General features: G+C 40.0%; 1 protein-coding gene across 2 annotated transcripts in view; it reads left to right on the plus strand.

Moving 5' to 3' along the window:
• Mnn1 (menin 1) overlaps positions 1-23,680 on the plus strand; it is a 63,169-nt gene that overhangs the window by 33,919 nt on the left and 5,570 nt on the right. For both annotated transcript variants that reach the window (XM_076188989.1, XM_076188990.1), the window contains 6 exons: positions 6,730-6,836; positions 8,328-8,463; positions 11,138-11,345; positions 14,692-14,987; positions 18,895-19,010; positions 19,322-19,462. In XM_076188989.1, coding sequence (XP_076045104.1) covers positions 6,730-6,836; positions 8,328-8,463; positions 11,138-11,345; positions 14,692-14,987; positions 18,895-19,010; positions 19,322-19,462 — 1,004 coding nt within the window. The remainder of the gene's footprint in view (positions 1-6,729; positions 6,837-8,327; positions 8,464-11,137; positions 11,346-14,691; positions 14,988-18,894; positions 19,011-19,321; positions 19,463-23,680) is intronic.

The following is a 23,680-nucleotide window of genomic DNA, read 5'->3' on the forward strand; positions in this document are numbered from 1 at the left end:
CCGTCCTCTCCTTATATGCAAGGGGGGTCACCGATTAAATGAAGCGGCCTTGCTGTGGATGTGCTGTGTCTTGCGACACTGCTTCTGACCCAGGGCGGTGGGCAGGGTGCAGGGATGACCCGTCATCCGGGAGGTGCTCAGATGAGAGGGAGGGTGGGAGGGGTGTGGAGTGTATTTAGGGATGAAATGGGTGGGAGTGTTTTTATGCCTTTCCCTTTTTGGCTACCTCCCTTGGAAGGGGGAAAAAGCCTTGGTATATGTATGTATGTATGTGTTGTTGATTACAGAACTGCTATAACCGCCTTAAGGGAAATAGCCAATCAAGAATCAGCAGTCTGAAAAATAGGAAAAATTCCGGAAAAAAAGTCCTGGAGAATCATAAGGAATGTATACAGTAGTACGTGTATATAGGAATTTGTCTTATATTGTAATTATGAATGATTTTCTACACCCATCTGGGAATCGATTCTGTTTTGCATTTAGAAAAATGTGATATATTGCTTGTTACAAAAAAATCATAGGTTTTATAGAAAAAACACTATCAAAATTGACTTCAGAATAGACTCCATACCCAAACATGTTGGCCACGTGCCTTCTGCACCCAGAGATCAGGAGAAAACAAATGATTCCCAGCCTTGCAGATAAATTGTACAAGGAGAGACTAGACCTACCATTGTTAAAAGATCAAAGAGAAAGGGGACTTGATTGTGATATTCAGAGCATTGAGTTGAGTGGACAAAAGTGACCTCTTGATCTGAGATAGGAAGGTATCAAGAGGTCATGGTTACAAAGGAAAAAATCTATTAAATGGAGTGTGCTTTCCTCATCCAAATATTTTTTATATTTCCTTCTGATAATCTAAAATTTTGCTGAATACATCATTTGCTATGGCTTGCAAATTAAATTTTGTTTTCATTAGAAATAAGCCAATTCTTTTATACTTACCAAAACTAAACACGTCAATCTGATCAGTTCCATCCGAGTCATTTTCCATAATTACGGAGTCAGTTTCTTTAACCTACTGTATTACATTTCAAGTTCCCAGCATACTTTATGAAACGATGACACTTCTAGTCTTATTCTATCTCTCATAAGAGGTTCCGATGTTCCATGGTCTCTTTTAAAGTTAAATGTATCCTTCTGTTAACTAGATAATCAATCTTTTTGTACCTTCAACATTTCACTGAGCTTATCCTCATTTGATATTTTTCGTACCGTATTGATAAGATTAATTTTTTAACTTGCCAAAGTTGATCTATTTCTGTTTTATGAGTTTTTTTTCTCCATATCCTCTAGACATGTAGTCTTGTAGTCCTTTCCTATCCCTTATCAAGTGATCTCTTCTGTCAATGTAGTCTATCCCCTTTAATGACCTGAATACAAGAAATCCCCTCTATAGGAAAAGAATACATACATTTATACATTTGTATATTGATCATTCATATACTGAAGCAATTAATCTCATAAGAACTAAGAAAATGTGAAGATGCGTTCCAGGAATCCCCCAGTAACCCCCAAGATACTAGACAGATAGTGAAGCACTTAAATCTACTGATGTAATATCAAAGATAAATGAACTTTAAACTGGTGTTTACTTATTAATAAGATACAGAAGTTAGAATAAACAGACAACTTTAGTGAGGCACACCACATGCCACCGAAAATCAAAGTGGCATTTCACTACATAGATGAAGAGGTGATGAAAAAACTCGTTGAAACACTGATCCATCCGAGACTGGAATATGCGTTAGTAGTATGGTCCCCACACAGATTGAAGGATGTAATCAAGATATAAAGAATACAAAGACGGGGAACCAAACTGGTCCCCAGCCGCACAGATAAACCATATGAGGAAAAACTAATAACAATGGGTCTGCCATTTTTGAAAGATCGAAGAGGAGGTGATAACAGTATTCAGGTCACTAAAGGGCATAGGTTGCATTGACAGAAGAGATCTGATTAAAAATGGGAAGGCTTTAAGGGGGTACGCGACACCTGGAGGTCATTTTCTAAACTATTTAGAGTAAAGAGCTGAAACTTCTCAGGTAAATAGGTATCCATGTTGCCTACATTTTAGGTGAAACAGAATGATGTATGTACACATGTACGTATACCAGTAGCGACATTTAAAAGTGCACAGCACCATAATACGTGGACCAATTTGTTTTATATTTTGGCTATGATTAGTCAGTAGGCACACCTAGGGCCGGTCATTGAGTAATTGAACAGTTTCCTTTATACTTTTGCATACAGGCATTTCAATTTTAATGTCCGGCAAAAATCGTGAAAAATAAAAAAATTTGGTCTTGTTTCCATTATTACTCCGAACTCTTTCATCCTATTCAAAATATTCGAACGATCGGCCCTAGCAGTTACTAAAAGTAATATTCCCTGTAAGTTTCATCTAAATCTGATGTATTTTATATTTTTTATGATTAAAAAAAAAAGTAAAAAAAATATCGAACGGAGATATGGCAACTTGAAATATAAATACAGGTAAACGTCGACTTACGATGGCATTAGGTTTCGATAGAGCCATCGTAAGACGATCTCATCGTAAGTCGATCCCCACTCTGTTCCGTGGTCACTGTACCTAGCCTACCTGTATATTAACCACCAGAGATACTGAATATAGCCTATTAAACATGTACAGTAGTTTATTTAATTATTTTTATCCTTTTTACCATATTCAAACACTATAATATGTATTTTCAGTACGGACTTAAATCTCGCGGGCAGCAGCCAATGCCAGCCGTACGACGTGACGTAATAATACTCGCATCATAAAATATAGTCACCGCTTATATCGATCGTTCTCTCTTTCACCCGCGAATTTTGAAAACCACAGAGAATGGGATTTAGGGCACATTTGAGAGAATGTAAAAACACAGGGGCGACTACAATAAATATAATCAAGACGCCGATATGGCAGCGTCGCGAATCCACTTGCTCCTCATGACGCCTACGTGTGCGGCACCGTATGGAAGGGGTTAAATTATCATATCGTCGTCGTCGTCGTCATCGTAAAGTCGAACAATCGTAAGTCGCGGCCATCGTAAGTCGACGTTTACCTGTATATCTGTAACTTGCTTATTGTTTCACCAATTTGACTGATTTTTTCATGGCTTAATTCTTATTATATAATAAGTAAGTACAGTAAAAATTATCAACATATTTTAATTATAAGTACTTTAAATACTGAAAAACTAAAGTATAAGTATATCACAGTAGTGACGACGCACAGACGACACCATCATATAATTTGCTTTTTTGCACCTTTGGCGGTTTCTTCATATGAAACCTCACTGCTGGGGGTCTTCAGGGTATCTAAATCATTGTAAAGAGGTTTATTTTCCAGCAGTGGGCGCCTTCTCTTTCCTCATCAGATTCCCCTCACCAATCTATATTGGTAGGGCACCCCTTCCAACATCATATGATGTCCCTTCTTCTCTCTTCTTCCTGTATAGCCTTGATCTTTTTCCTCTTGCTTTCTTCTTTGGATTTAATCTTCCTCTTTGAATTGTTTAGTCTAATGTTGTCCTTTACCTCTGTCACTGTCACAGAGGTGCAGGTGAGGGCAGTGGTGGAGAGGTGGTGAGGTCTTGGCTAGCTGTCTTTGACTGCTGTTTTTTGTCATTGTGGATGTTCTTTTGTTCTTTTTGCTACCCATGATGACTGTACTAAAGAGTAATATGTACTAGCTAAAGTAATAGATTGCAATGAGAGCTCATGAGACATGCGCACTCTTCCTTTCAGAGCTAGCCGGTAACTGACGCTTAGCTTCGCTCAAAGTTGGCAAAACTTCTCCCTCCACCTTCCTCCCTTCCCCTCCACCATCGTACTGGCCGTTGAAGCACTGGGCGAGCGTAAATTCAATCAAATTTCAACGTTATTCGATGCGCCTGAAGGTCCTAAATGGCACGCCTCGCTCTAGTGTGGGTTGCGCCTTTAACTCTGTCCCTTTAAACCTCACCCAAGACCTTTAAATTGCGCGCGGCTGGAAAATTATTTGTCGGGATTTATTTCTAAATGGTATACGAACATTTTGAACACAGTTTTGAAAAATGCCATATCTTGACCAAATTCACCCCTCCCAGGTGTCGCGTACCCCCTTAAGAGGTCATGGGGGCAAATTAACCACTTCAGTATGACTCAAATTCTTGCACACAATATCGGCTGCCATATGTAATTTGCATCACACTACTCACTTTATAAAAGATAAAGTCACTGCCATATTACTCATTCTCTTTTACTCTTAGTAATAAACACAAAACATGATCAAACCAGTTCACAGAATCCAAGGGTAACTTTTGTACATACATACATACATACATATATACATACATATACCAAGGGCTTTTTCCCCCTTACAAGGGAGGTAGCCAAAAAGAAAAAGGCATAATAACCACTCCCACCCATTCCATCCCGAATACACTTCACTCCCCTCCACCCTCCCCCTCATCTTGGCACCTCCTGGAGGACAGGTCATCCCTGCATCTTGTCCACTGCCCTGGGTCAGAGGCAGTGTCACAAGACACAGCACATCCACAGCAAGGCCGCTTCATTAAATCGACAACCCCCCCTCTCCGTCCCCTCATACAGAAAAGGAGAAGATGGGGAGAAATCCTTTCGGGCTGCGTCAAATTTTTCTCACCTTTTTCTCAACTTTTGTGCATCTACAAAAATATATAATCAAGATGCCGCCGTCGGCATCTTCACGTACCCACTCGTGCCTCTTGACGCCTATGTAGGTGTCATCGTACCAAAGTGGTTAAGAAAGAACACATGTCTAAAGGATGGGAAAAAAAATACAGTTTTCCATGTAGATGCATAAATACTTGAAATATCTTAGGAAATTATGTAGCCCAAGCTCAAACAGTGCATGAGTTCAAATCTAAATATGATAATTGGAAACCAGGGTTATAGATTATGTTAGAACTGTACATGAATTTGAGGCTAAGTATGATAAAAAAAAAAAAAAAAAATGGGACAGGACCCATGACCCAATGAGAATTGCTCCCTTCCTGTATACAGTACTACCTCTCATTAACGGACTAAAATGTGCGTAATGGTGTCTGTTGATGTGAATAGTCAGTTGATTTGGAGTGGTTTTTGGGTGACATAGTGATTGCATGCACTAAACAACAGCACCGAAAACACAGCTAATTAACGTCCGTTAATGAGAGGTAGTACTGTACTACAATTAGATAAATCTGTACATTGCTAGGGTAAGGGAGGAGGGAGGCAGGGTGTCGCATGACTCGTGAAGTTTTGCTGTGGTTGCTTGTGCTATAGACTTGGTTCAGTATCATGTTTTCGTAATTTTTTTCATACTTCTTTTCATATCATCAAAGCTTATACCTTTCTTATACTGAAAATTGTCCTCACTTTTTCCTTTTTGTACCTTCAAATCTTTGGATATTTGAATTTTGTATATTAGAGATCTCCTCATATCACCTTTCTCTCTGATCTAGGCAGCAAGTTTTTTTTTATCAACACTCCCAAATCTTTCTCGTCTTTTGCTTTTGTCATTTCCCAAGGAATTATTTAAAAATAGGCTATTACCCATTTCCATTACAGTGAGACCTCTCATTAACAGACATTAATTTTGCGGTGTATTCTCTGTGTTTTCTGTGTTTTGGAGTGTTTTTTGGGTGGCATAGTGATTGCGCGCACTAAACAGCAGCACCAAAAACACAGCAAAAACACCGCAAACACAGCTAATTAACGTCCGTTAATGAGAGGTCTCACTGTACTTTGCATTTTTTTTATAGTATAATTCATTTTCCATTCTTGGCTCCATGCAAAAATAATTGTAGGAAGCAGCAAGGAGATAACACTTAATGTCGTGGCTTGTCAACAAAATACATGCAAGCAAGTGGGGTTCTTATATATAACACATGGCAATGCAGACAGTGACACAGTTAATTAGTTTACTTATACTCACATGTAAACACTCTTGCATGATGGTGCATTATGTGTAATTGTATATTCATGTAATTGTAGCTTAAAAGCCACAATAGTCTGCACTTCAAGAACCTAATAGTGATTCATTATGTGGTCCTTCCTCATGAGAACAAAAAAGTAATATGGTGCAGTGAATAGGATCCTGTATTGGTGCACACACCTAAACTGGCCCTTAGCAGGTGGGGCCTTAGGGGGAAGATGTGCGGGTGGTCGCTGAAGGTGACTGTGGTGTAATAAATATACCTACCCAGTAAGTGGGAGGTCTCACATAGTTAGTTAGATCCTTAGGTGGTGTTAGCTGATGTGGTAATGCCAGTGATGCTCCTTACTTCACATGGAGCTGATAACTGATGACAGCTCCCCTTCTTCTATTACTTTCAGCCAGGGACATAGAAACAGTCCTACACCAATACAGTGCAGATAATAGTCCCAAGTTTCTTCCCAGAGAGATCAGTGGGAGGTCCTTAGGACCATTGCCAGCCACTGTGGGGCTGTGGGTTTTTCGCTCACTGAAACTTGAGACAACAGTTATTGTTATTATTATTATTATTTACTCACACAGAAGTACCTTTTGATTTCTTTCCATAATATTCACTTAGAATATCCACTTATACATAGAATTTCCATTTCAGTCATTGTAATTAGGATATGCAAGTGCTTTACTAATTACTGTACATGTTAAAATTGGTGCGGGTTTTTATTAAAAACATATGTCTGAACTCCTTTTATACTTTTTTTTTCATAAGTGTTCATGTTTTGCAGGTAAAGGGAATGAGGACAAGAGAGGTATACCAGTGACTGAAGATGTTTACCACAAGTCTTGGTTATATGTCAATGGCAGACCTGTTGTTTGTAACAGACACATGGAGGTTTGTTATATTATATACATATACAGTGATGTTGAACTGTAGCCATACCAGTTGAGTATATGATTTGAGGCTTTATTTTGTTGTACAGTAGTTACCATTTCCTCTCTATTATTATTTTTTAAACCACTAAGTCAGTTATTTGTATGTAACTCATTGTACCAAGATTCACGTAATAGATCATAGAAATATTTATAGTTATAATATAGACATGCATGCATAGCAGGCTTAGTTTTTAGGCAGCATGAATTGGTCTCCCATATTGGGGGTATTGATTATATAAGTTCAATACAGTAAATATTTTGAGGGCTTTAGTGGTATTTCTATAGACCAGTCACACAGCATTTGTTGTAGGTTAATCTGCTCTTGAAGAAGAATGTTGACTGCTTTGTTTTATGTAGTCAATGTGTGGGATTACAGTGACATCCCAATGAACCATTATTGCAGCATTCTTTTATTAATTGAGACAAATGTCCATAAAAAAGTGACAACTTCTTAAAACCTATCTCTTTGTTATACTTTTTTCCTTAAATCTCTTTCGTGATATAGCCCCCAAGGATAGGTTGGGTATTGCAGATATAATATAGTTGTCTTTCTACATCCCTTCCCTCTCTCTCTCTCTCTCTCTCTCTCTCTCTCTCTCTCTCTCTCTCTCTCTCTCTCTCTCTCTCTCTCTCTCTCTCTCTCTCTCTCTCTCTCTCTCTCTCTCTCTCTCTCTCTCTCTCTCTCTCTCTCTCTCTCTCTCTCTCTCTCTCTTTCTCTCTCTCTTTTTCTCTCTCTCTCTCTCTCTCTCTCTCTCTCTCTCTTTTCTCTCTTCTCTCTTTTCTCTCTCTCTCTCCTTTCTCTCTCTCTTTCTGTCCTTTCTCTGATTATCTGTTTTTCTCTAATAGTGTTTATATCAATTTATTTTTATTATCATGAATGGAACATTGGATCCCACATCTTTTGAAAGTGATCAGCTTTCTTCTCTGAGTGGAGATTTGAATTTTCAAATCATGAAAGAATGCTACATGACTGGTCCCACAAAGTGTCACTAAAGACCTTGAAAGAATGATTGCCTAATACTTTTGCAGTCCAGAACCTATATGTGAACACAACTTCCAAACTAATGCTGTATGCAAAAGAGTTAAAGTGTTGCTTAATTGTAAAATGTGCTATCACAAACACAACAATATCCCTACTTTAAAGCCTTCTGTGTATCCACTCAGACATTCCCATAGATGCCTGGTTAAAGGCAGGCTGTGCCTGTTTGGTGGGAGAAAACAGACTCGGCTATAGGATTTCCCCTAATGTTCCCCCATAAGATGGGGACTGACCACAGTACAGTGTAACAAAACTTCTACTTCTCATCCATTAAGTTTATGGATGTATGTGGATTAAATATAGAACAAGTGACCTTCTCTTAAAGAGGGACCAAGTTTTATGCATTATTATGTGGAAATTATGTAATTGGAATTGATTTCAGGTTTATTTCATGTTTTTGATGTTTTACAGGTGGCTGCCATAGTTTCCAGTGTAAATCCAGGTATCAATGCGACCACAGACTCGGAAGAAGTCATGTTGTTGCAGCAGGCCTTGCTATGGGTCTTGTATGATGCAGGACACCTCAGTAGTTATCCAATGGCAATAGGTAATTCACTGCCATGTACATGATGTTTATATATGCTTAGATTTGGTTACCACCCATACAAGGGGAAAAAAGACCCAACATAAGGGCAGTTGAAGGAAGTCAAGAATCGTAGTCCAAGGTAATTCCTAACAAATTTTGCATAAGGGCTTCTTTAAGGCTTGCAGAAGCTCTTGTACAAAACTAATCAGTAGTAATAAGACCAAGACTCGTCTCTCCCCCCACCCCCCAAACACATACACCTGGCTCTATGGCCTTCATTATGTAAACTCTAGGACAGGGTTTCTCAACCTTTTTACCCTTGTGTAACCTTTAAAATAAATTTGTATGTCTCAAGGAACCCCTGCGCAGAAAAAACAAAAACAAAAAACATATACCATATCTTTCTCATTTTATTTTCATCGTAATAATAGGTTAGATAGGATGATGTATATATTACATTATTACAATGACCAAGAATATGTCGTACATGTTTAATTATATTACATATATGAAATTAGAAAAATAGATAAAAAATGCTATATCTTATCTCATTTGTTCTCGTGGAACCCTTAGGGACCTTTTGCAGAACCTTAGGGTTCCGGGGAACCCTGGTTGAGAAATGCTGCCTTAGAATAATGACTGATGGGAGCTCTTGTGCAAAACTAATTAGAAATAAGAACAAGACTCATCTCCCCCCACCCCCCAAACACACACATCTGCCTCTATAGCTTTCATTATGTATACATACATACATATACCAAAGGATTTTTCCCCCTTACATGGGGGGTAGCCAAAAAGAAAAAGGCATAGAAACCACTCCCACCCATTCCATTTCCTGTATATTCCACTCCCCTCCACCCTCCACCCTCCCTCTTATCTTGGCACCTCCTGGATGACAGGTCATCCCTGCATCCTGTCCACTGCCCTGGGTCAGAAGCAGTGTTGCAAGACACAGCACATCCACAGCAAGGCCACTTCATAAATTCGGTGACCCCCCCCCCTCTCCATCCCCTCATGCAGAAAAGGAGAAGACGGAGAGAAATCCCTCCGGGCTGCATCAAATTTTTTCTCATACATACTTCCTCACCCCCCATCCCCTGCCCATTCCCCCTCATGCATCATTCATTATGTATACTCTAGGATGATGACTGTGATGGGAGGAGAATGAAGAGGATGTAGCAAAAATGAGGACACAAGTAGCATTTAAAGATATGAAAACTAGGAAGACATCTGGAATGGTTGGATGTTATATGGGATGTCTGACAAAGGGTGGAGTAATTGTAGTGGGATGACTGGTGAGATTGCTTAATGTGTGTCTAAGGGAAGAAAGTGTCCAGGTGGATAGGAGAAGGGCATATATAGTTCTGCTACCTCCCTTGTCAGGGGTAAAAAAAAAAAGCTTTTGTTATATGTGTGTACCTTTGCCCACAGTCACTCATAACTTTTTTATTTATTGTGTTTGAGGTTAAGTGTTAAAGAATTATGGTAAGGGTTGCAAGGATGGAGAAATGAGAAGGTGAGGCAGAGAGTGGGTGTGGAAAAGGGAGCGGACAGATAGGGTTGATCAAAGAATATTTGGATGGTTTGGGCATATGGAAAGAATAAGTGAAGAAAGAAAAGCAGAGAGAAACTTGAGGGAAAGATAGAAAATGGGATGGAGAGTGCGAAGAGAGGAATGTCTGTTGAGCAAGGGAAGGAGAGGCTTGTGAATACATGTTATTATTATGTGTGTCTACCTATAGATAGACATAGCTGTACTGAAGTGTACTATAGGATATTTGAGAGTGGTTTATTTTTGTTTCATAAAGCACAATGGGAAGAAGAATTATGGAGAAATGACAAAGCCTCAGGTAGTCTGTCAGTAGTGATGATTGTTCCCATGAGTTTAATTGGCAGGAAACCTGCAGCCTCAGTTCCTCTGTTAGATCTTTCTGGGAAGAAACTTTAAACTGTTCTCTGGGTTGTATTAGTGTGAGGTTTCTATATAGTTTTTTATAGTTTATAGTAGGAGGAGGAGGAAGGGGAGGTGGGAAACGGTCGCTGATTGCTGACTTTCCTTATGTGAAAAGGTGAAGGATATTCACAAAGTTAATAGAGATCTTGATCTCAGTCCAGAGACTGTCAGTTCATCTAGGCTTCACTCCCAGATAGAAGTTGTTGATGAAATGTTGATACATACATATGTATACCAAAGGCTTGCTGTGTCTTGTGACATTGCCTCTGACCCAGGGCAGTAGACAAGGTGCAGGGATGACCCGTCATCTAGGAGGTGTTAAGATAGGAGGGAGGGTGGAGGGGGGTGGAGTGTATTTAGGGATGGAATGGGTGGAAATGGTTTTATGCCTTTTTCTTTTTGGCTACCTCCCTTGTAAGGGGGAAAAAGCCTTGGTATATGTATGTATGTATGTATAAAGTCATAAGAAGCACTCCCACCCATTCCATCCCCATCACACTCCACTCCACTCCACCCTCTTCCTTCCCTCTTATCTTGGCACCTCCTGGTTTATGAAAATGAGTAGTGGGGATATAATACCTTTATATATGTTTCACTGGACCATCATTGAAAGGTACCTGTCATTTGGTCCAAGCATGTCATTCCTTTTCTAGTTATGGTTCTGCAAATATATTTTAGTTTTATTTAGATGAAAGCCTTATGCAAAGGAGATTTATTTATGCCAATTTTATTATTTTGCAGATAATTTGGGTGATTTAGAAGAAATGACCCCAACGAAAGGTCGGCCCCCTCCCACCAAGTTATACGAGGATGCCATTCTTAGTGCCATAAGGGACTACAAGAATCAACATGTGTATCCATACACATATCTGGGTGGCTACTGCTACAGAAACAAGTGGTATAAGCAAGCATTGAAATACTGGGCAAGAGCTGCATCAGTAATTAAAAAGTAAGTTTCTCTAAGAATGGGGAGAGCAATAGGGTCATTGAGTCCAAAATCCTAGATAGAGATGGTCAACAGAAAAACAAGAGGACATGAAAAGAAACTCAAAAAGGATAATTATATAATTATAGAAGAGATCTGAAAAAGAATAGCTTCCCACACAGAGTGGTCGATACCTGGAATAAATTAGATAAGGCAACAGTGTGTGTAAACACTATTCAAGAATTTAAGAACAAACTTGATGATGAAAGATACAAAGATGTGTCACCATGAGCATAGCTCCCTTCCTGTATGATACAACTAGGTAAAATACAAGGAAAAGGTAAACCAGCTGAGGCTGTTTGGCCCAGGTATGGATGCTTTGTGTCTTGCTACGTTGATTTCGACTTAGCAGCGGTAGAGGATAGTGATGGCCTTTCATCCTCTTGGAGATAAGATAAAAGGGGAAACAATTGGGTGTGATGCTGTAATGGTTATAAATTATAATATATTATAAAATATTTTACATTATTTGTTTTTTGTTATCATTTGTCAGTTTGATTCTCATTTATAAGTCAATTTATCATTATTTACTATTTACCTGTTTGTTTATTATTTAACTCTACCTATGCATTTATTTATGTATTTTATTTGTTATTTACATAATTATAGTTTTTTATTTAATAGATTTAATAGAAAAGTGGGAGGTGAGCCAGCTGTTGTTTGTGGATGACACTGCACTTGTGGCAGGATCGGAGGAGGGATTGAGGAAGTTGGTGACAGAGTTTGGGAGAGTGTGTGATAGAAGAAAGCTGAAGATAAATGTGGGTAAAAGTAAGGTGATGAGATGTACAAGGGGTGAAAGTGGTAGTAGTCTGGAAGTGAGCATTAAGGGAGAGCAACTGGAAGAAGTGGATAGTTTTACATACTTGGGTGCAAATGTGGAAGGAAAAGGTGGAGTGAAGGTGGAGGTAGAATGTAGATTGAGAGAAGTGAGTAAATGCCTTGGTGGATTAAAAAGTGTAATGAGGAATAGACAGTTGGGAATGGATGCTAAGAGGACACTATATAAAGGAGTGATTGTGCCAACAGCACTGTATGGGGCAGAAACATGGAACATAAGAGAGGAAGAGAGGAGTTTGAATGTGTTTGAGATGAGGTGTCTGAGAAGTATGGTAGGGGTTACTAGGCTAGATATACAGTGAGAAATGAGGAGGTGAGGAGGAGAACAGGGGTGGAAAAGGAGCTGGGAGATAGGGTTGATGAAAGAGTATTAGGATGGTTTGGACACATGGAAAGAATGAGTGAAGAAAGACTAGTAAAAGAGGTATGGAAGGCAGATGTGGAGGGAGTGAACATGAGGGGACGTCCTAGGATGAGGTGGATGGATGGGGTGAAGGGGGCTTTGAGGAAAAGGGGAATGTCTGTTGAGGAAGGACGGGAGAGGACCGAAGACAGGGGTGAATGGAGAATGGTTGTATATGGATGATGTTGTGATGCATGAGGTGGAATGAGTAGGGGGAAGGGGGGTGAGGTAGCATGTGTGAGCAAAATTTGATGTAGCCCGAAGGGATTTCTCCCCGTCTTCTCCTTTATGTATGGGGGGACGGAGAGGGAGGGTCGCCGATTTAATGAAGCGGCCTTGCTGTGGATGTGCTGTGTCTTGCAACACTGCTTCTGACCCAGGGCAGTGGACAGGGTGCAGGGATGACCCATCATCCAAGAGGCGCTAAGATGGGAGGGAAGGTGGAGGGGTGTGGAGTGTATTCAGGGATGGAATGGGTGGGAATGATTTTATGCCTTTCCCTTTTTGGCTGCCTCCCTTGTAAGGGGGAAAAAGCCTTGGTATATGTTTTTTTTTTTTTTTTTTTTTTCTCTCTCTCTCTCCATCCGACCTAGATATGGACCAAAAGGTCTCCTGTTGGCATGCTCCGCCTTTGTAAATCCTTTGTGATATGGATTGGGAGTGGAGGCAACCCTTGGTTAACTACCTCCCTTATAAAAGGGGAAGAAACTTTTTACTTACGTACATATACCAAAGGCTTTTTCCCCTTTACAAGAGAGGTATCCAAAAACACAAAGGTATAGAAGCCACTCCCACCCATTCCATCTCCTACATATTCCACTCCCCTCTAACCTCTTCCCTCCCTCTTGGCACCTCCTGGATGACGGGTCATCCCTGCATCTTGTCCACTGCCCTGGGTCAGAAGCAATGCCACAAGACTCAGAAACCTTTTAGTATGTAGATAGGTAGCAGCATGCTTTTCAGACATAATTACCTACTACCAGTGACACATAAAACATCTACCGTACATAAGTCATATACAATCAAATCACAGAACAAGCCATTCAAGAGAAGCCACTGAACTCGGTATTCCACCAACACTTTGCCAGACTGAAGTCCCACAGGAAGGGGTAAGAACTACACTGGCAGACTTGTCTTCAGGACACCATCCACGATTGAAACAGTACCAACACAGAATATGCCAGGTCACCGATACAAACTACCCCAGATGCCCAGACCACCACGGTAAAGACACAGAACACCTCTTACTACAAAACCCCACACTAACAATCCCTAGACACGAGCACAATATATCTTCTCTGAGTGACTCAAGGACCTTCCCTGAGACACCAGGTCTTCTGCAAGAAAGACCAGGAGTAACAAATTGATTGATCTCCCTCACCTTGGATTTTGCTCCCATCCTCTTTAGTCTGTGCCTCTTATATGCTTCCTCATTTCTTCTTTGCAACCGTTCCCCATAAGCTTGCCTCTTTCCTTCTCTTTAGATTATAAAGGAGTGAATGTAAATGGAAGTGGAAAACTGAAAGAAGAGGTAATCGTGAGAGGAAAGGAGGGGGAGAAGTAGGAAGTGCCTTAACAGGTGTTGGAGTAGTACATAGACTAAGCCCATGAAAGGGGTATGCTGGTGATAAACTGGCAATTTTGCTAGGGAAGAAATGGATGGTTGATGAATGGAATAAACTTAGTAACCATGTAGTAAGCACTGAAACTATCAGTTGTTTTAAAAAACGATTATACAACTTTATGGATGGGGATGGCAGGTTGTGATAGATGCGGAGCTGCCTAGTGTAGGCCTTGTAGTCTCTTGCAGTCTCCTTTAGTCTTATGTTCTTACATGGGAAATAGTGTGATGGAATTGAAAGTTCTGAGGGTATTCCTCTCTCATACCTTGTCATTTCACTCTGCAGTTAAAGATTAATTAGATGAAAGAAGCATAGATTTACACTTCAGTTGAACTTCATGAGCCATTTTTTAGGCCATTCTTTGGGTTTGTCAAAATCTTGAATATGTTCCTGCTTGAAATGCAAAAACATGTTTTATCTTTGTTTTGTTTTTTTGTTTTTTCAGCTACAATTATTCTCGAGACGATGAAGAAATTTACAAGGAGTTCCTGGAAACCGCTAATGAGCTGATTCCCCACATAATGCGTGTAGTGAGTTCAGGAATATCAGCGCGCTCTATTTTGAAGGACCCTGAGTGCTTCGCTTACCTGCTCAAGTTCTATGATGGCATTTGTGGATGGGAAGAGGGATCAGCTACCCCTGTTTTGCACATAGGATGGGCAAAAGCACTTGTCAACACTATAGCCAAGTTTGAAGCAGACGTCAGGTCGCATGTCAAAATCTACTGTGTAGACATTGGAGGTAAGTATGGATGCTCAAAGGTCAAAATATACATATATATGCCAAAGGCTTTTTCACCCTTACAAGGGAGGTAACCAATAAACAAAGGCATAGGAACCACTCCCACCCAAATATAAACTCAGAAAAATCATGTACATACATACATACATATACCAAGGCTTTTTCCCCCTTACAAGGGAGGTAGCCAAAAAGGGAAAGGCATAAAATCATATCCACCCATTCCATCCCTGAATACACTCCACACCCCTCCACCCTCCCTCTTATCTGAGCACCTCCTGGATGACAGGTCATCCCTGCACCTTGTCCACTGCCCTGGGTCAGAAGCAGTGTCGCAAGACACAGCACATCCACAGCAAGGCCGCTTCATTAAATCCCCCCATTGCATAAAAGGAGAGGACAGGGAGAAATCCCTTCGGGCTGCATCAACTTTTGCTCACACATACTACCTCACCCCCCACCCACCCGCCCATTCCACCTCATGCAATTACATCATCCATATACAACCATTCTCCATTCACTCCTGTCTTCTGTCCTCTCCCGTCCTTCCTCAACAGACATTCCCCTCTTCCCCAAAGCCCCCTTCACCCCATCCATCCACCTCATCCTAGGATGTCCCCTCATGTTCACTCCCTCCACATCTGCCTTCCATACCTCTTTTACTAGTCTTTCTTCACTCATTCTTTCCATGTGTCCAAACCATCCTAATATTCTTTCATCAACCCTATCTCCCAGCTCCTTTTCCACCCCTGTTCTCCTCCTCACCTCCTCATCTCTCACTGTATATCTAGCCTAGTAACCCCCATCATACTTCTCAGACACCTCATCTCAAACACATTCAAACTCCTTCTCTCTTCTTCTCTTATGTTCCATGTTTCTGCCCCATACAGAAAAAAAGAAAAAAATCATGTAAGGACACTAAAGACTTAGCAAAGACACTAAAGACTTTGCACATAGGATGGTCAAAAGCACTTGTCAACACTATAGCTAAGTTTGAAGTAGATGTCAGGGCGCATGTCAAAATCTATTGCGTAGACACATGAGGTAAGTATGGATAATCAAAAGTCAAAATATATACATACATATACCAAAGGCTCCCGTACAAGAGAGGTAACCAAAAAACAAAGGCATAGAAAACCACTCCCACCCAAATATAAACTCAGAAAAATCATGTAAGGACATTAAAGACTTAGCATCCTATGTGCTTTTGCACATAGGATGGGCAAAAGCACTTGTCAACACTATAGCCAAGTTTGAAGCACATATCAGGTCGCATGTCAAAGTCTACTGTGTAGACACGGGAGGTAAGTATGAATACCAAGGTCAAAATATACATACATATACCAATGTCTTTTTTCCCCTTACAAGGAAGGTAGCCAAAAAAACAAAGGCATAGAAACCACTCCCACCTAGATATAAACTCAGAAAAATCACGTAAGGACATTGATGACTTAGCAAATCAATCTATTGCTCCCAAATCTCAAGTGACCTGCAGCTCCCAGGTAACCACCAATAGCCACTGGATCAGCCCATAACTCACTCAAGGAAGAAATACTGGGTTGTTGTTTGTGGGGACAGAGAGGGGGGGTCACTGAATTAATGAAGCGGCCTTGCTGTGGATGTGCTGTGTCTTGCGACACTGCTTCTTACCCAGGGCAGTGGACAAGATGCAAGTATGTAGGGGATGGAATGGGTGGGAGTAGTTTTTATGTCTTTGTCTTTTGAAATGTCTGAGAAGTATGGTAGGGGTTGCAAGGTTGGATAGAGTGAGAAACAAGGAGGTGAGGAGAGAAGGAGATGGGAGATTGGGCTGATGAAGGAGTATTGGGATGGTTCGAACACATGGAAAGAATAAGTGAAGAAAGATTAGTAAAAGAGGTGTGGAAGGCAGAGGTGGGTGGAGTGAACATGAGGGGGTGACCAAGGATGAGGTGGATGGATGGGATGAAGGGGGCATTGAGCAAGAGGGGAATGTTTATTGAGCAAGGAAGGGAGAAGCCAAGAGATAGGAGTGTGCAGAGAATGGCTGTGTATAGATGATACTGTGATGCAAGGAAGGGAGGATATAAGGAGTCAGGGTTTGGAGTGGTTATGTATGAATCATATTTTGATGCAGCTTGAAGGGATTTCTCCTTATCTTCTCTTTTTTCTGCATGAGGGGATGGAGAGGGGGGGAGGTCACCAATTAAGTGAAGCAGCCTTGCTGTGGATGTGCTCTGTCTTGCTGCATTGCTTCTGACCCAGGGCAGTTGGCAAGGTACAGGGATGACCCGTCATCCATAAGGAGCTAAGATGATATTGTGGTGGGTGGGAGTGGGTACTTGCCTTTTGACTTAGGTGCCTCCTATGTGATATAGTTTAATGTCACACACTCCCCCCTATCGGGAGGCTAGGATGGTGCCCCTTACAGAGGGCTTTGTACCATGGAATTTAATGAACCATGCCCTTGGTTCAACTTTCGCAGGTGGCAGGATTCGAACCCCCCTCACTTCGACCTTCGCCGCAAGTAACGATGCCCTAGCCCACTCAGCCAGCGCCTCCTATGTAAGGGGGAAAAAGTCCATGCTATAGACTAGTAAAAGAGATGTGGAAGGAGTGAACATGAGGGGGCAACCTAGGATGAGATGGATGTATGGGGTAAAAGGGGCTTTGGGGAAGAGGGGAATGTCTGTTGAGGAAGGACGGGAGAGGACAGAAGACAGGGGTGAATGGAGAATGGTTGTATATGGATGATGTTGTGATCCATGAGGTGGAATGGGTGGAGGATGGGGGGGTGAGGGAATATGTGTGAGAAAAATTTGATGCAGCCCTAAGGGTTTCTCCCCATCCTCTCCTTTTCTGTGTGAGGGGACAGAGAGGGGGATTGCCGATTTAACGAAGTGGTCTTGCCGTGGATGTGCTGTGTCTTGCAACACTGCTTCTGACCCAGGGTAGTGGACAAAATGCAGGGATGACCCATCATCCAGGAGGTGCCAAGAAGAGGGTGGAGGGGAGTGGAGTGTGATAGGGATGGAATGGGTGGGAGTGGTTTTTATGCCTTTGTTTTTTGGCTACCTCCCTTATAAGGAGGGAAAAAAAGCCTTTGGTATAGGTATGTATATAGATAGAAGCTGATTTTTTTTTCAATTGGTTGGTTGTCTTAACCACTGATATAGATGATCAAAATATGTTTGAATGTTCTTAGCAGCTGTTCTGTAGTTGCTTTGCTGGAATATTATCATTAAGCTATCAGGATAGCCAAAAAACAAATGCATTAAATCCACTCCTACTCATTCCATCTCCACATACTCCACTCCCATTCACCCCCCTCCCTCCCTCTTATCATGGCTCCTCCTGGATGATGGGTCATGCCTGCATCTCACCCACTACCCTGGGTCAGAAGCAGTGTCAAAAGACACAGCACATGTACCACAAGGTTGCTTCATTTAATTGGCAAACCCCCATCTCCATCCTCTCATGCAGAAAAAGAAATCCCTTTAGGCTGCAACAAATTTTTCACACATACTCCCTCACCTCCTATCTCCCACCCACTCCCCTTCATGCATCACAGCATCATCCATACACAACCATTCTCCAATCACTCCTATCTTTTGTCTTCTCCCATCCTTCCTCAACAGACATTCCCCTCTTTGCCAATGTCCCTTTTACCCTATCCATCCATCTCATCCTTAGTCGCTCCCTTATGTTCACACCTTCCACCTCTGCCTTCCACACCTATTTTACTAATCTTTCTCCACTCATTCTTTCCACATGTCCAAACCATCCCAATGCTTTCATCAACCCTATCTTCCAGCTTCCTTTTCACCCCCGTTCTCCTCCTCACCTCCTCATTTCTTAATTCTATCCAGCCTAGCAACTTTTATCATATAAGTATAAATACATTTGAAATGTATTGGTCATTGATTTGCAGATGTGGATGTTGATGATGAGGAAACGTTGCTACCTACACGCGTCAAAGAATCTGGGAGTGCTGCAGCGTCTCAAGACCAGAATGGCAATATTGGAAGTCTAGATCTAGTAGAAGATGTATGTTCCATTGCATTTTTTGAGACACTGTTTATACTCTGTATAGTAGCAGATTGTTCAAAGGGAATGGAAGGAGAGGAACAGTATATGATGAAAAAAACTTTTAACCCCACCATCGGAAAAGAAGACACTAATGTCGAAAGTTCTGTATATTTCAATCACTAACTGGGATCCTCTTCTGCTGAAGAGGATCACAATTAGTGATCGAAATATACAGAACTTTCGACATTAGTCTCTTCTTTTCTGACGGTGGGATAACAGTTTATTTTACCAATGAGCTACATTAATATAATGAAATGTTATGGTTCCAGGATGTGGACCCAAGTGAGATGATGCACAGATCTCCCCCAGTTCACCTTGCATCAGCCAAAATGCGAGGACTAAGGGACCTTTTACTAGCAGACAAACTTAATTCCCAAGCCATTTCCCTCCAACTCACAGCACAGTCACAGGTAAGGTATTGTGTTGTCTTAGTGTAGATCTGTTTCCCCGTCACAAACTGGTTGGAGGAAGGAAGATTTTATTCCTTAGAATAGTGATGTGTGACTCTAGTTTGTTGAGGCACCCCTAAGCAGTCCCTAAAGCATTGGATCCATGCTACAGTACAATTGATACTACACAATAACAAGGTATTTACCTAGTTGTATTATACAGGAAGGGAGCTATACTCGTGGTGACCCGTCTTTGTATCTTTCCCCTATTGATTCTATTTTTCTTATTAGTATCTTGTGTGGTACCTTATCAAATGCTTTTTGTAGGTCTAGAAAGGCACAGTCCACCCATCCATCCCTTTCTTGTATTATTTCTATTAGTCTCAAATAGTGTCGTAGTGTAGATCTGTTTCCATGTCACCAACTGGTTGGAGGAAGGGAGATTTTATTCCATAGACAAGTGATATGTGGCTCTAGTTTGCAGAGGCACCCCAAGACAGTCCCTAAAGTATTGGCTGCATGCTACTGTACAATTAATACTACACAATAACATGGTGCCATGGCTGTTCAGTGTATACATGGATGGGATGGTATGGGAGGTAAGGACAGGGGCCAGGAGACATATAAAGAAAATGGAGAAAAGTGGGAGGTGAGCCAGTTGTTGTTTGCTGACAACACTGCACTTTTGACAGGGTCAGAGGAGGGGTTAAGGGAGTTAATGACAAAGTTTAGGAAGGTATACAATAATTGAAAGTAAATTTTAACCCTTAGCATATGATCATGCCGACGTCGGCATCATGAGGTGTGAGTGGGTATATGAGGGTGCTGGTGTCGGCTTCCAGTTTATATTTATTTTGTAGTTGTAGCTGAGTGACCCATGTATTCTGTGAATAGGCTTGATCATGTTTTTTGTAGTTATCAGTATTCAGGGTGAAAGACAAGTATTAATACTGTAACTTTATATTTGATAATGTGCATTTTTTATGCATCATCAAATCATCATACATCAGGCAGCCTAACACTGCATGCAAATATTCAACTCATCAAAGAGGTTAAGTTAAAAGTTGAAGGCAAATGTAGATAAAAGTAAGGTGCACAAAAGTAGTGTATGGCAGCAAGTTGTAAGTCTTAACCACTTCCATACGGTGATGCCTACGTAGGCGGCATGAGGAGCAAGTGGGTACACGATGATGCCGATGTCGGCATCTTTATTATATTTATTGTAGTTGTACCTACGTAACCTCCATTCTCTCTAAACTGGCTTCATCATATTTTCTATGGTTATCAAAATACACGGGTGAAAGAGAACGAACGATTGAGCACTGACTTTATTTTTTATCATGCGATTTTTATGACGCAGCATCGTACGTCGGGCAGCTAATGCTTGAGTATACATATATATATATATATATATATATATATATATATATATATATATATATTTACATATATATATATATATATATATATATATATATATATATATGTGTATTTACCTAGTTGTATTTTACGGGAAGGGGAGCTATGCTCGTGAGGTCCCGTCTTCATATCTCATTTTATCTAAACTATTTTTAAATTCATGTATTGTTTTTGCACACACCACTTTCTCATCTAACTTGTTCCAACTGTCTATTGCTCTGTGAGGAAAGCTGTTCTTTTTCAAATCTCTTCTATAGTTGTCTTTTTTTATTTTCTTTCCGTGTCCTCTTGTATTTCTGTCATCCCATTTTATCAGATTCTCTCTATCAGTAATTTCTATGCCTTTCATGATTCTGTAAATAGCTATCAAATCTCCTCTCTCTCTTCTTTGCTCTAGTGTCTGTAGTTTAAGTTTTTGTAGTCTCTCTTCATATGATAGTTTTGAGAGTGTTGGTGCCAGTTTAGTAATTGCTCTTTGTATTCTTTCAAGTTTTTTTATACATTTTTTTGTACTTGGTGACCATATCGTTGCTGCATATTCCAATCTTGGTCTTATCAGGGTGACTAGGATTTTCCTCACCATTTCTTCATCCAGGTATGTAAATGCCACTTTGATTGTTCTTATTAAATTATAAGTTTCTCCAAAAATCTTATTTATATGTTTCTCAGGTGACATATTATTCATAACAATGACTCCCAGGTCCCTCTCATTTTCTACTCTTTTTATTCCTTCTTCTCCCAAATTATATGATCCTGTTATTCTGTTTTTGCTTTTTCCAAATTCCATTATACTACACTTTTTTGTATTGAACTCCATCTCCCACTTCCTACTCCATTCTTGTACTTTATTTAGATCTCTCTGTAGTGATTCACAATCTTCTTCAGTTTTCACTCTTTTCAGTAATTTTGCATCATCTGCAAAGAAGCTCATATAGCTTTCAATTCCTTCATCCATATCATTAATATATATAGCAAACATTATTGGGGCCAGAACTGTTCCCTGCGGGACACCGCTTATTACTTCATTCCATTTTGAGTGCTGATCTCTTATCACTACTCGCATTTTTCTTTCTTGCAAAAAGTCTTCCATCCAATTTAGCAATTTACCTTGTATTCCTCCTTCATATTCTAATTTCTTAAGCAACTTCTTATGTGGTACTTTGTCAAAAGCTTTTTTTAGGTCTAGAAATGCACAATCAGCCCATCCATCTCTTTCTTGTATTATATCTATTAGCCTTGAATAGAAACATTAAATTGGTGACGCATGATCGTCCTTGTCTGAATCCAAATTGCCTTGGATTTAGTACGTTGTTTTTTTCCAAGTATTTTACCCATCTACTTTTGATAATTCTTTCACATATTTTTGCTATTGTACTTGTTAGAGAGACTGGTCTATAGTTGGTAGGTTCTTCTTTATTTCCTCCTTTATATATAGGTACTATATTTGCTTTTTTCCAATCTTCTGGAACTTTTCCTTCTTTTAAGGAACTGCTTATTATGCTATGTATTTTGTCTGCCAGTTCATTCCTACATTCTTTCAGAATCCAGTTTGCTATTTCATCTGGCCCATGCGATTTTCTGACATCAAAATTACCCAAGTGTGTCAATATTTCATTCTTCGTTACTTCTATTTCTTCCATAGGGGGGACTTTTTCCTTCCACTCAATCTCTTCAGGTTGTATATTTTCCCTTGTAAACACTGATTTAAAATGTTTGTTCATAATTTCTGCCATTTCCATTTCCTCAGTGTATTCAACTCCCCCTTGTCTTAATTTCTCCAAGTCTTGTTTGTTTTTCAGTTTATTGTTTACAAATCTGTAGAATAGTTTTGGTTGATCTTTACACTTTTCTATAACATCTTTTTCATATTTTCTTTTTTCCTCTCTGCACTTTTGTACATATTCATTTCTATAACCAGTATATATTTTCCATTTTTCAGGTCTTCTGTCTTTTTTCCATCCGGTCCAGGCTTTGTCTCTTTTGTCTTTTAACTCCCTACAACTTTTGTTGTACCAGCATTTTACATATTCTTTTTCTTGTTTTTGTCTTGGGACATACTTTTCCACTCCTTTTTTGTAAATTTTTGTCAAAATATTCCATTTCTCTTCCACTGATGTTTCTTCTTTGTATATTTCTTCCCAGTTTTCTTGTTGGAAGAATTCTCTTATTTTATCAAAGTTTGTTTTTTCATACATCATTCTTCCTTTTCTATATTGTTCATTTCTTTTCATATATTTTTCTTCATTAAGTTCCAGTTCAATCAATATGTGGTCACTTTTACCTATTGGTGTTTTATATTCAATCTTGTCCACTATTCTAGGTTCAGATGTAATTATTAAGTCTAGCCTCGATGGTTCTTCTTCATTTCTATACCTAGTGTTCTCTTGTATCCATTGTGTCATTGAATGGTCAGTAATCATCTCAAGTAGAGCATTTCCCCATGAGTCATCACCACTCTTTACTGTCATTTCTTCCCAGCAGATTTCTTTGCAATTAAAGTCGCCCATCATAACTATTCTTCCTCCGTCTTCCATTATTTTAGTTAATGCTATCTTTGTGTCCTCTAACATACTTTTATGTTCATTCTCCTCCCATGAGGCTGTTTTCGGAGGCACATAGTTGATCACAAATTTTCTGCTCTTCTTATCTCGGTCTTCCACTTCTATCATAATCATCTCTACTGTATTCTTTCCATATATGACACCTTTCACGTTTATATCCTTCTTTGTCAGGAACATAACTCCACCCCCTTGTTTTTTCTCTCTGTTTCTAATCCAATAATTGTATGTATCATGTCCTACACTGTTGGGTGGTAGTGGG

This window comes from Oratosquilla oratoria, chromosome 8 (assembly GCF_046742065.1).
Source record: "Oratosquilla oratoria isolate Oo_2021 chromosome 8, ASM4674206v1, whole genome shotgun sequence".
NCBI classification, from domain to species: domain Eukaryota; kingdom Metazoa; phylum Arthropoda; class Malacostraca; order Stomatopoda; family Squillidae; genus Oratosquilla; species Oratosquilla oratoria.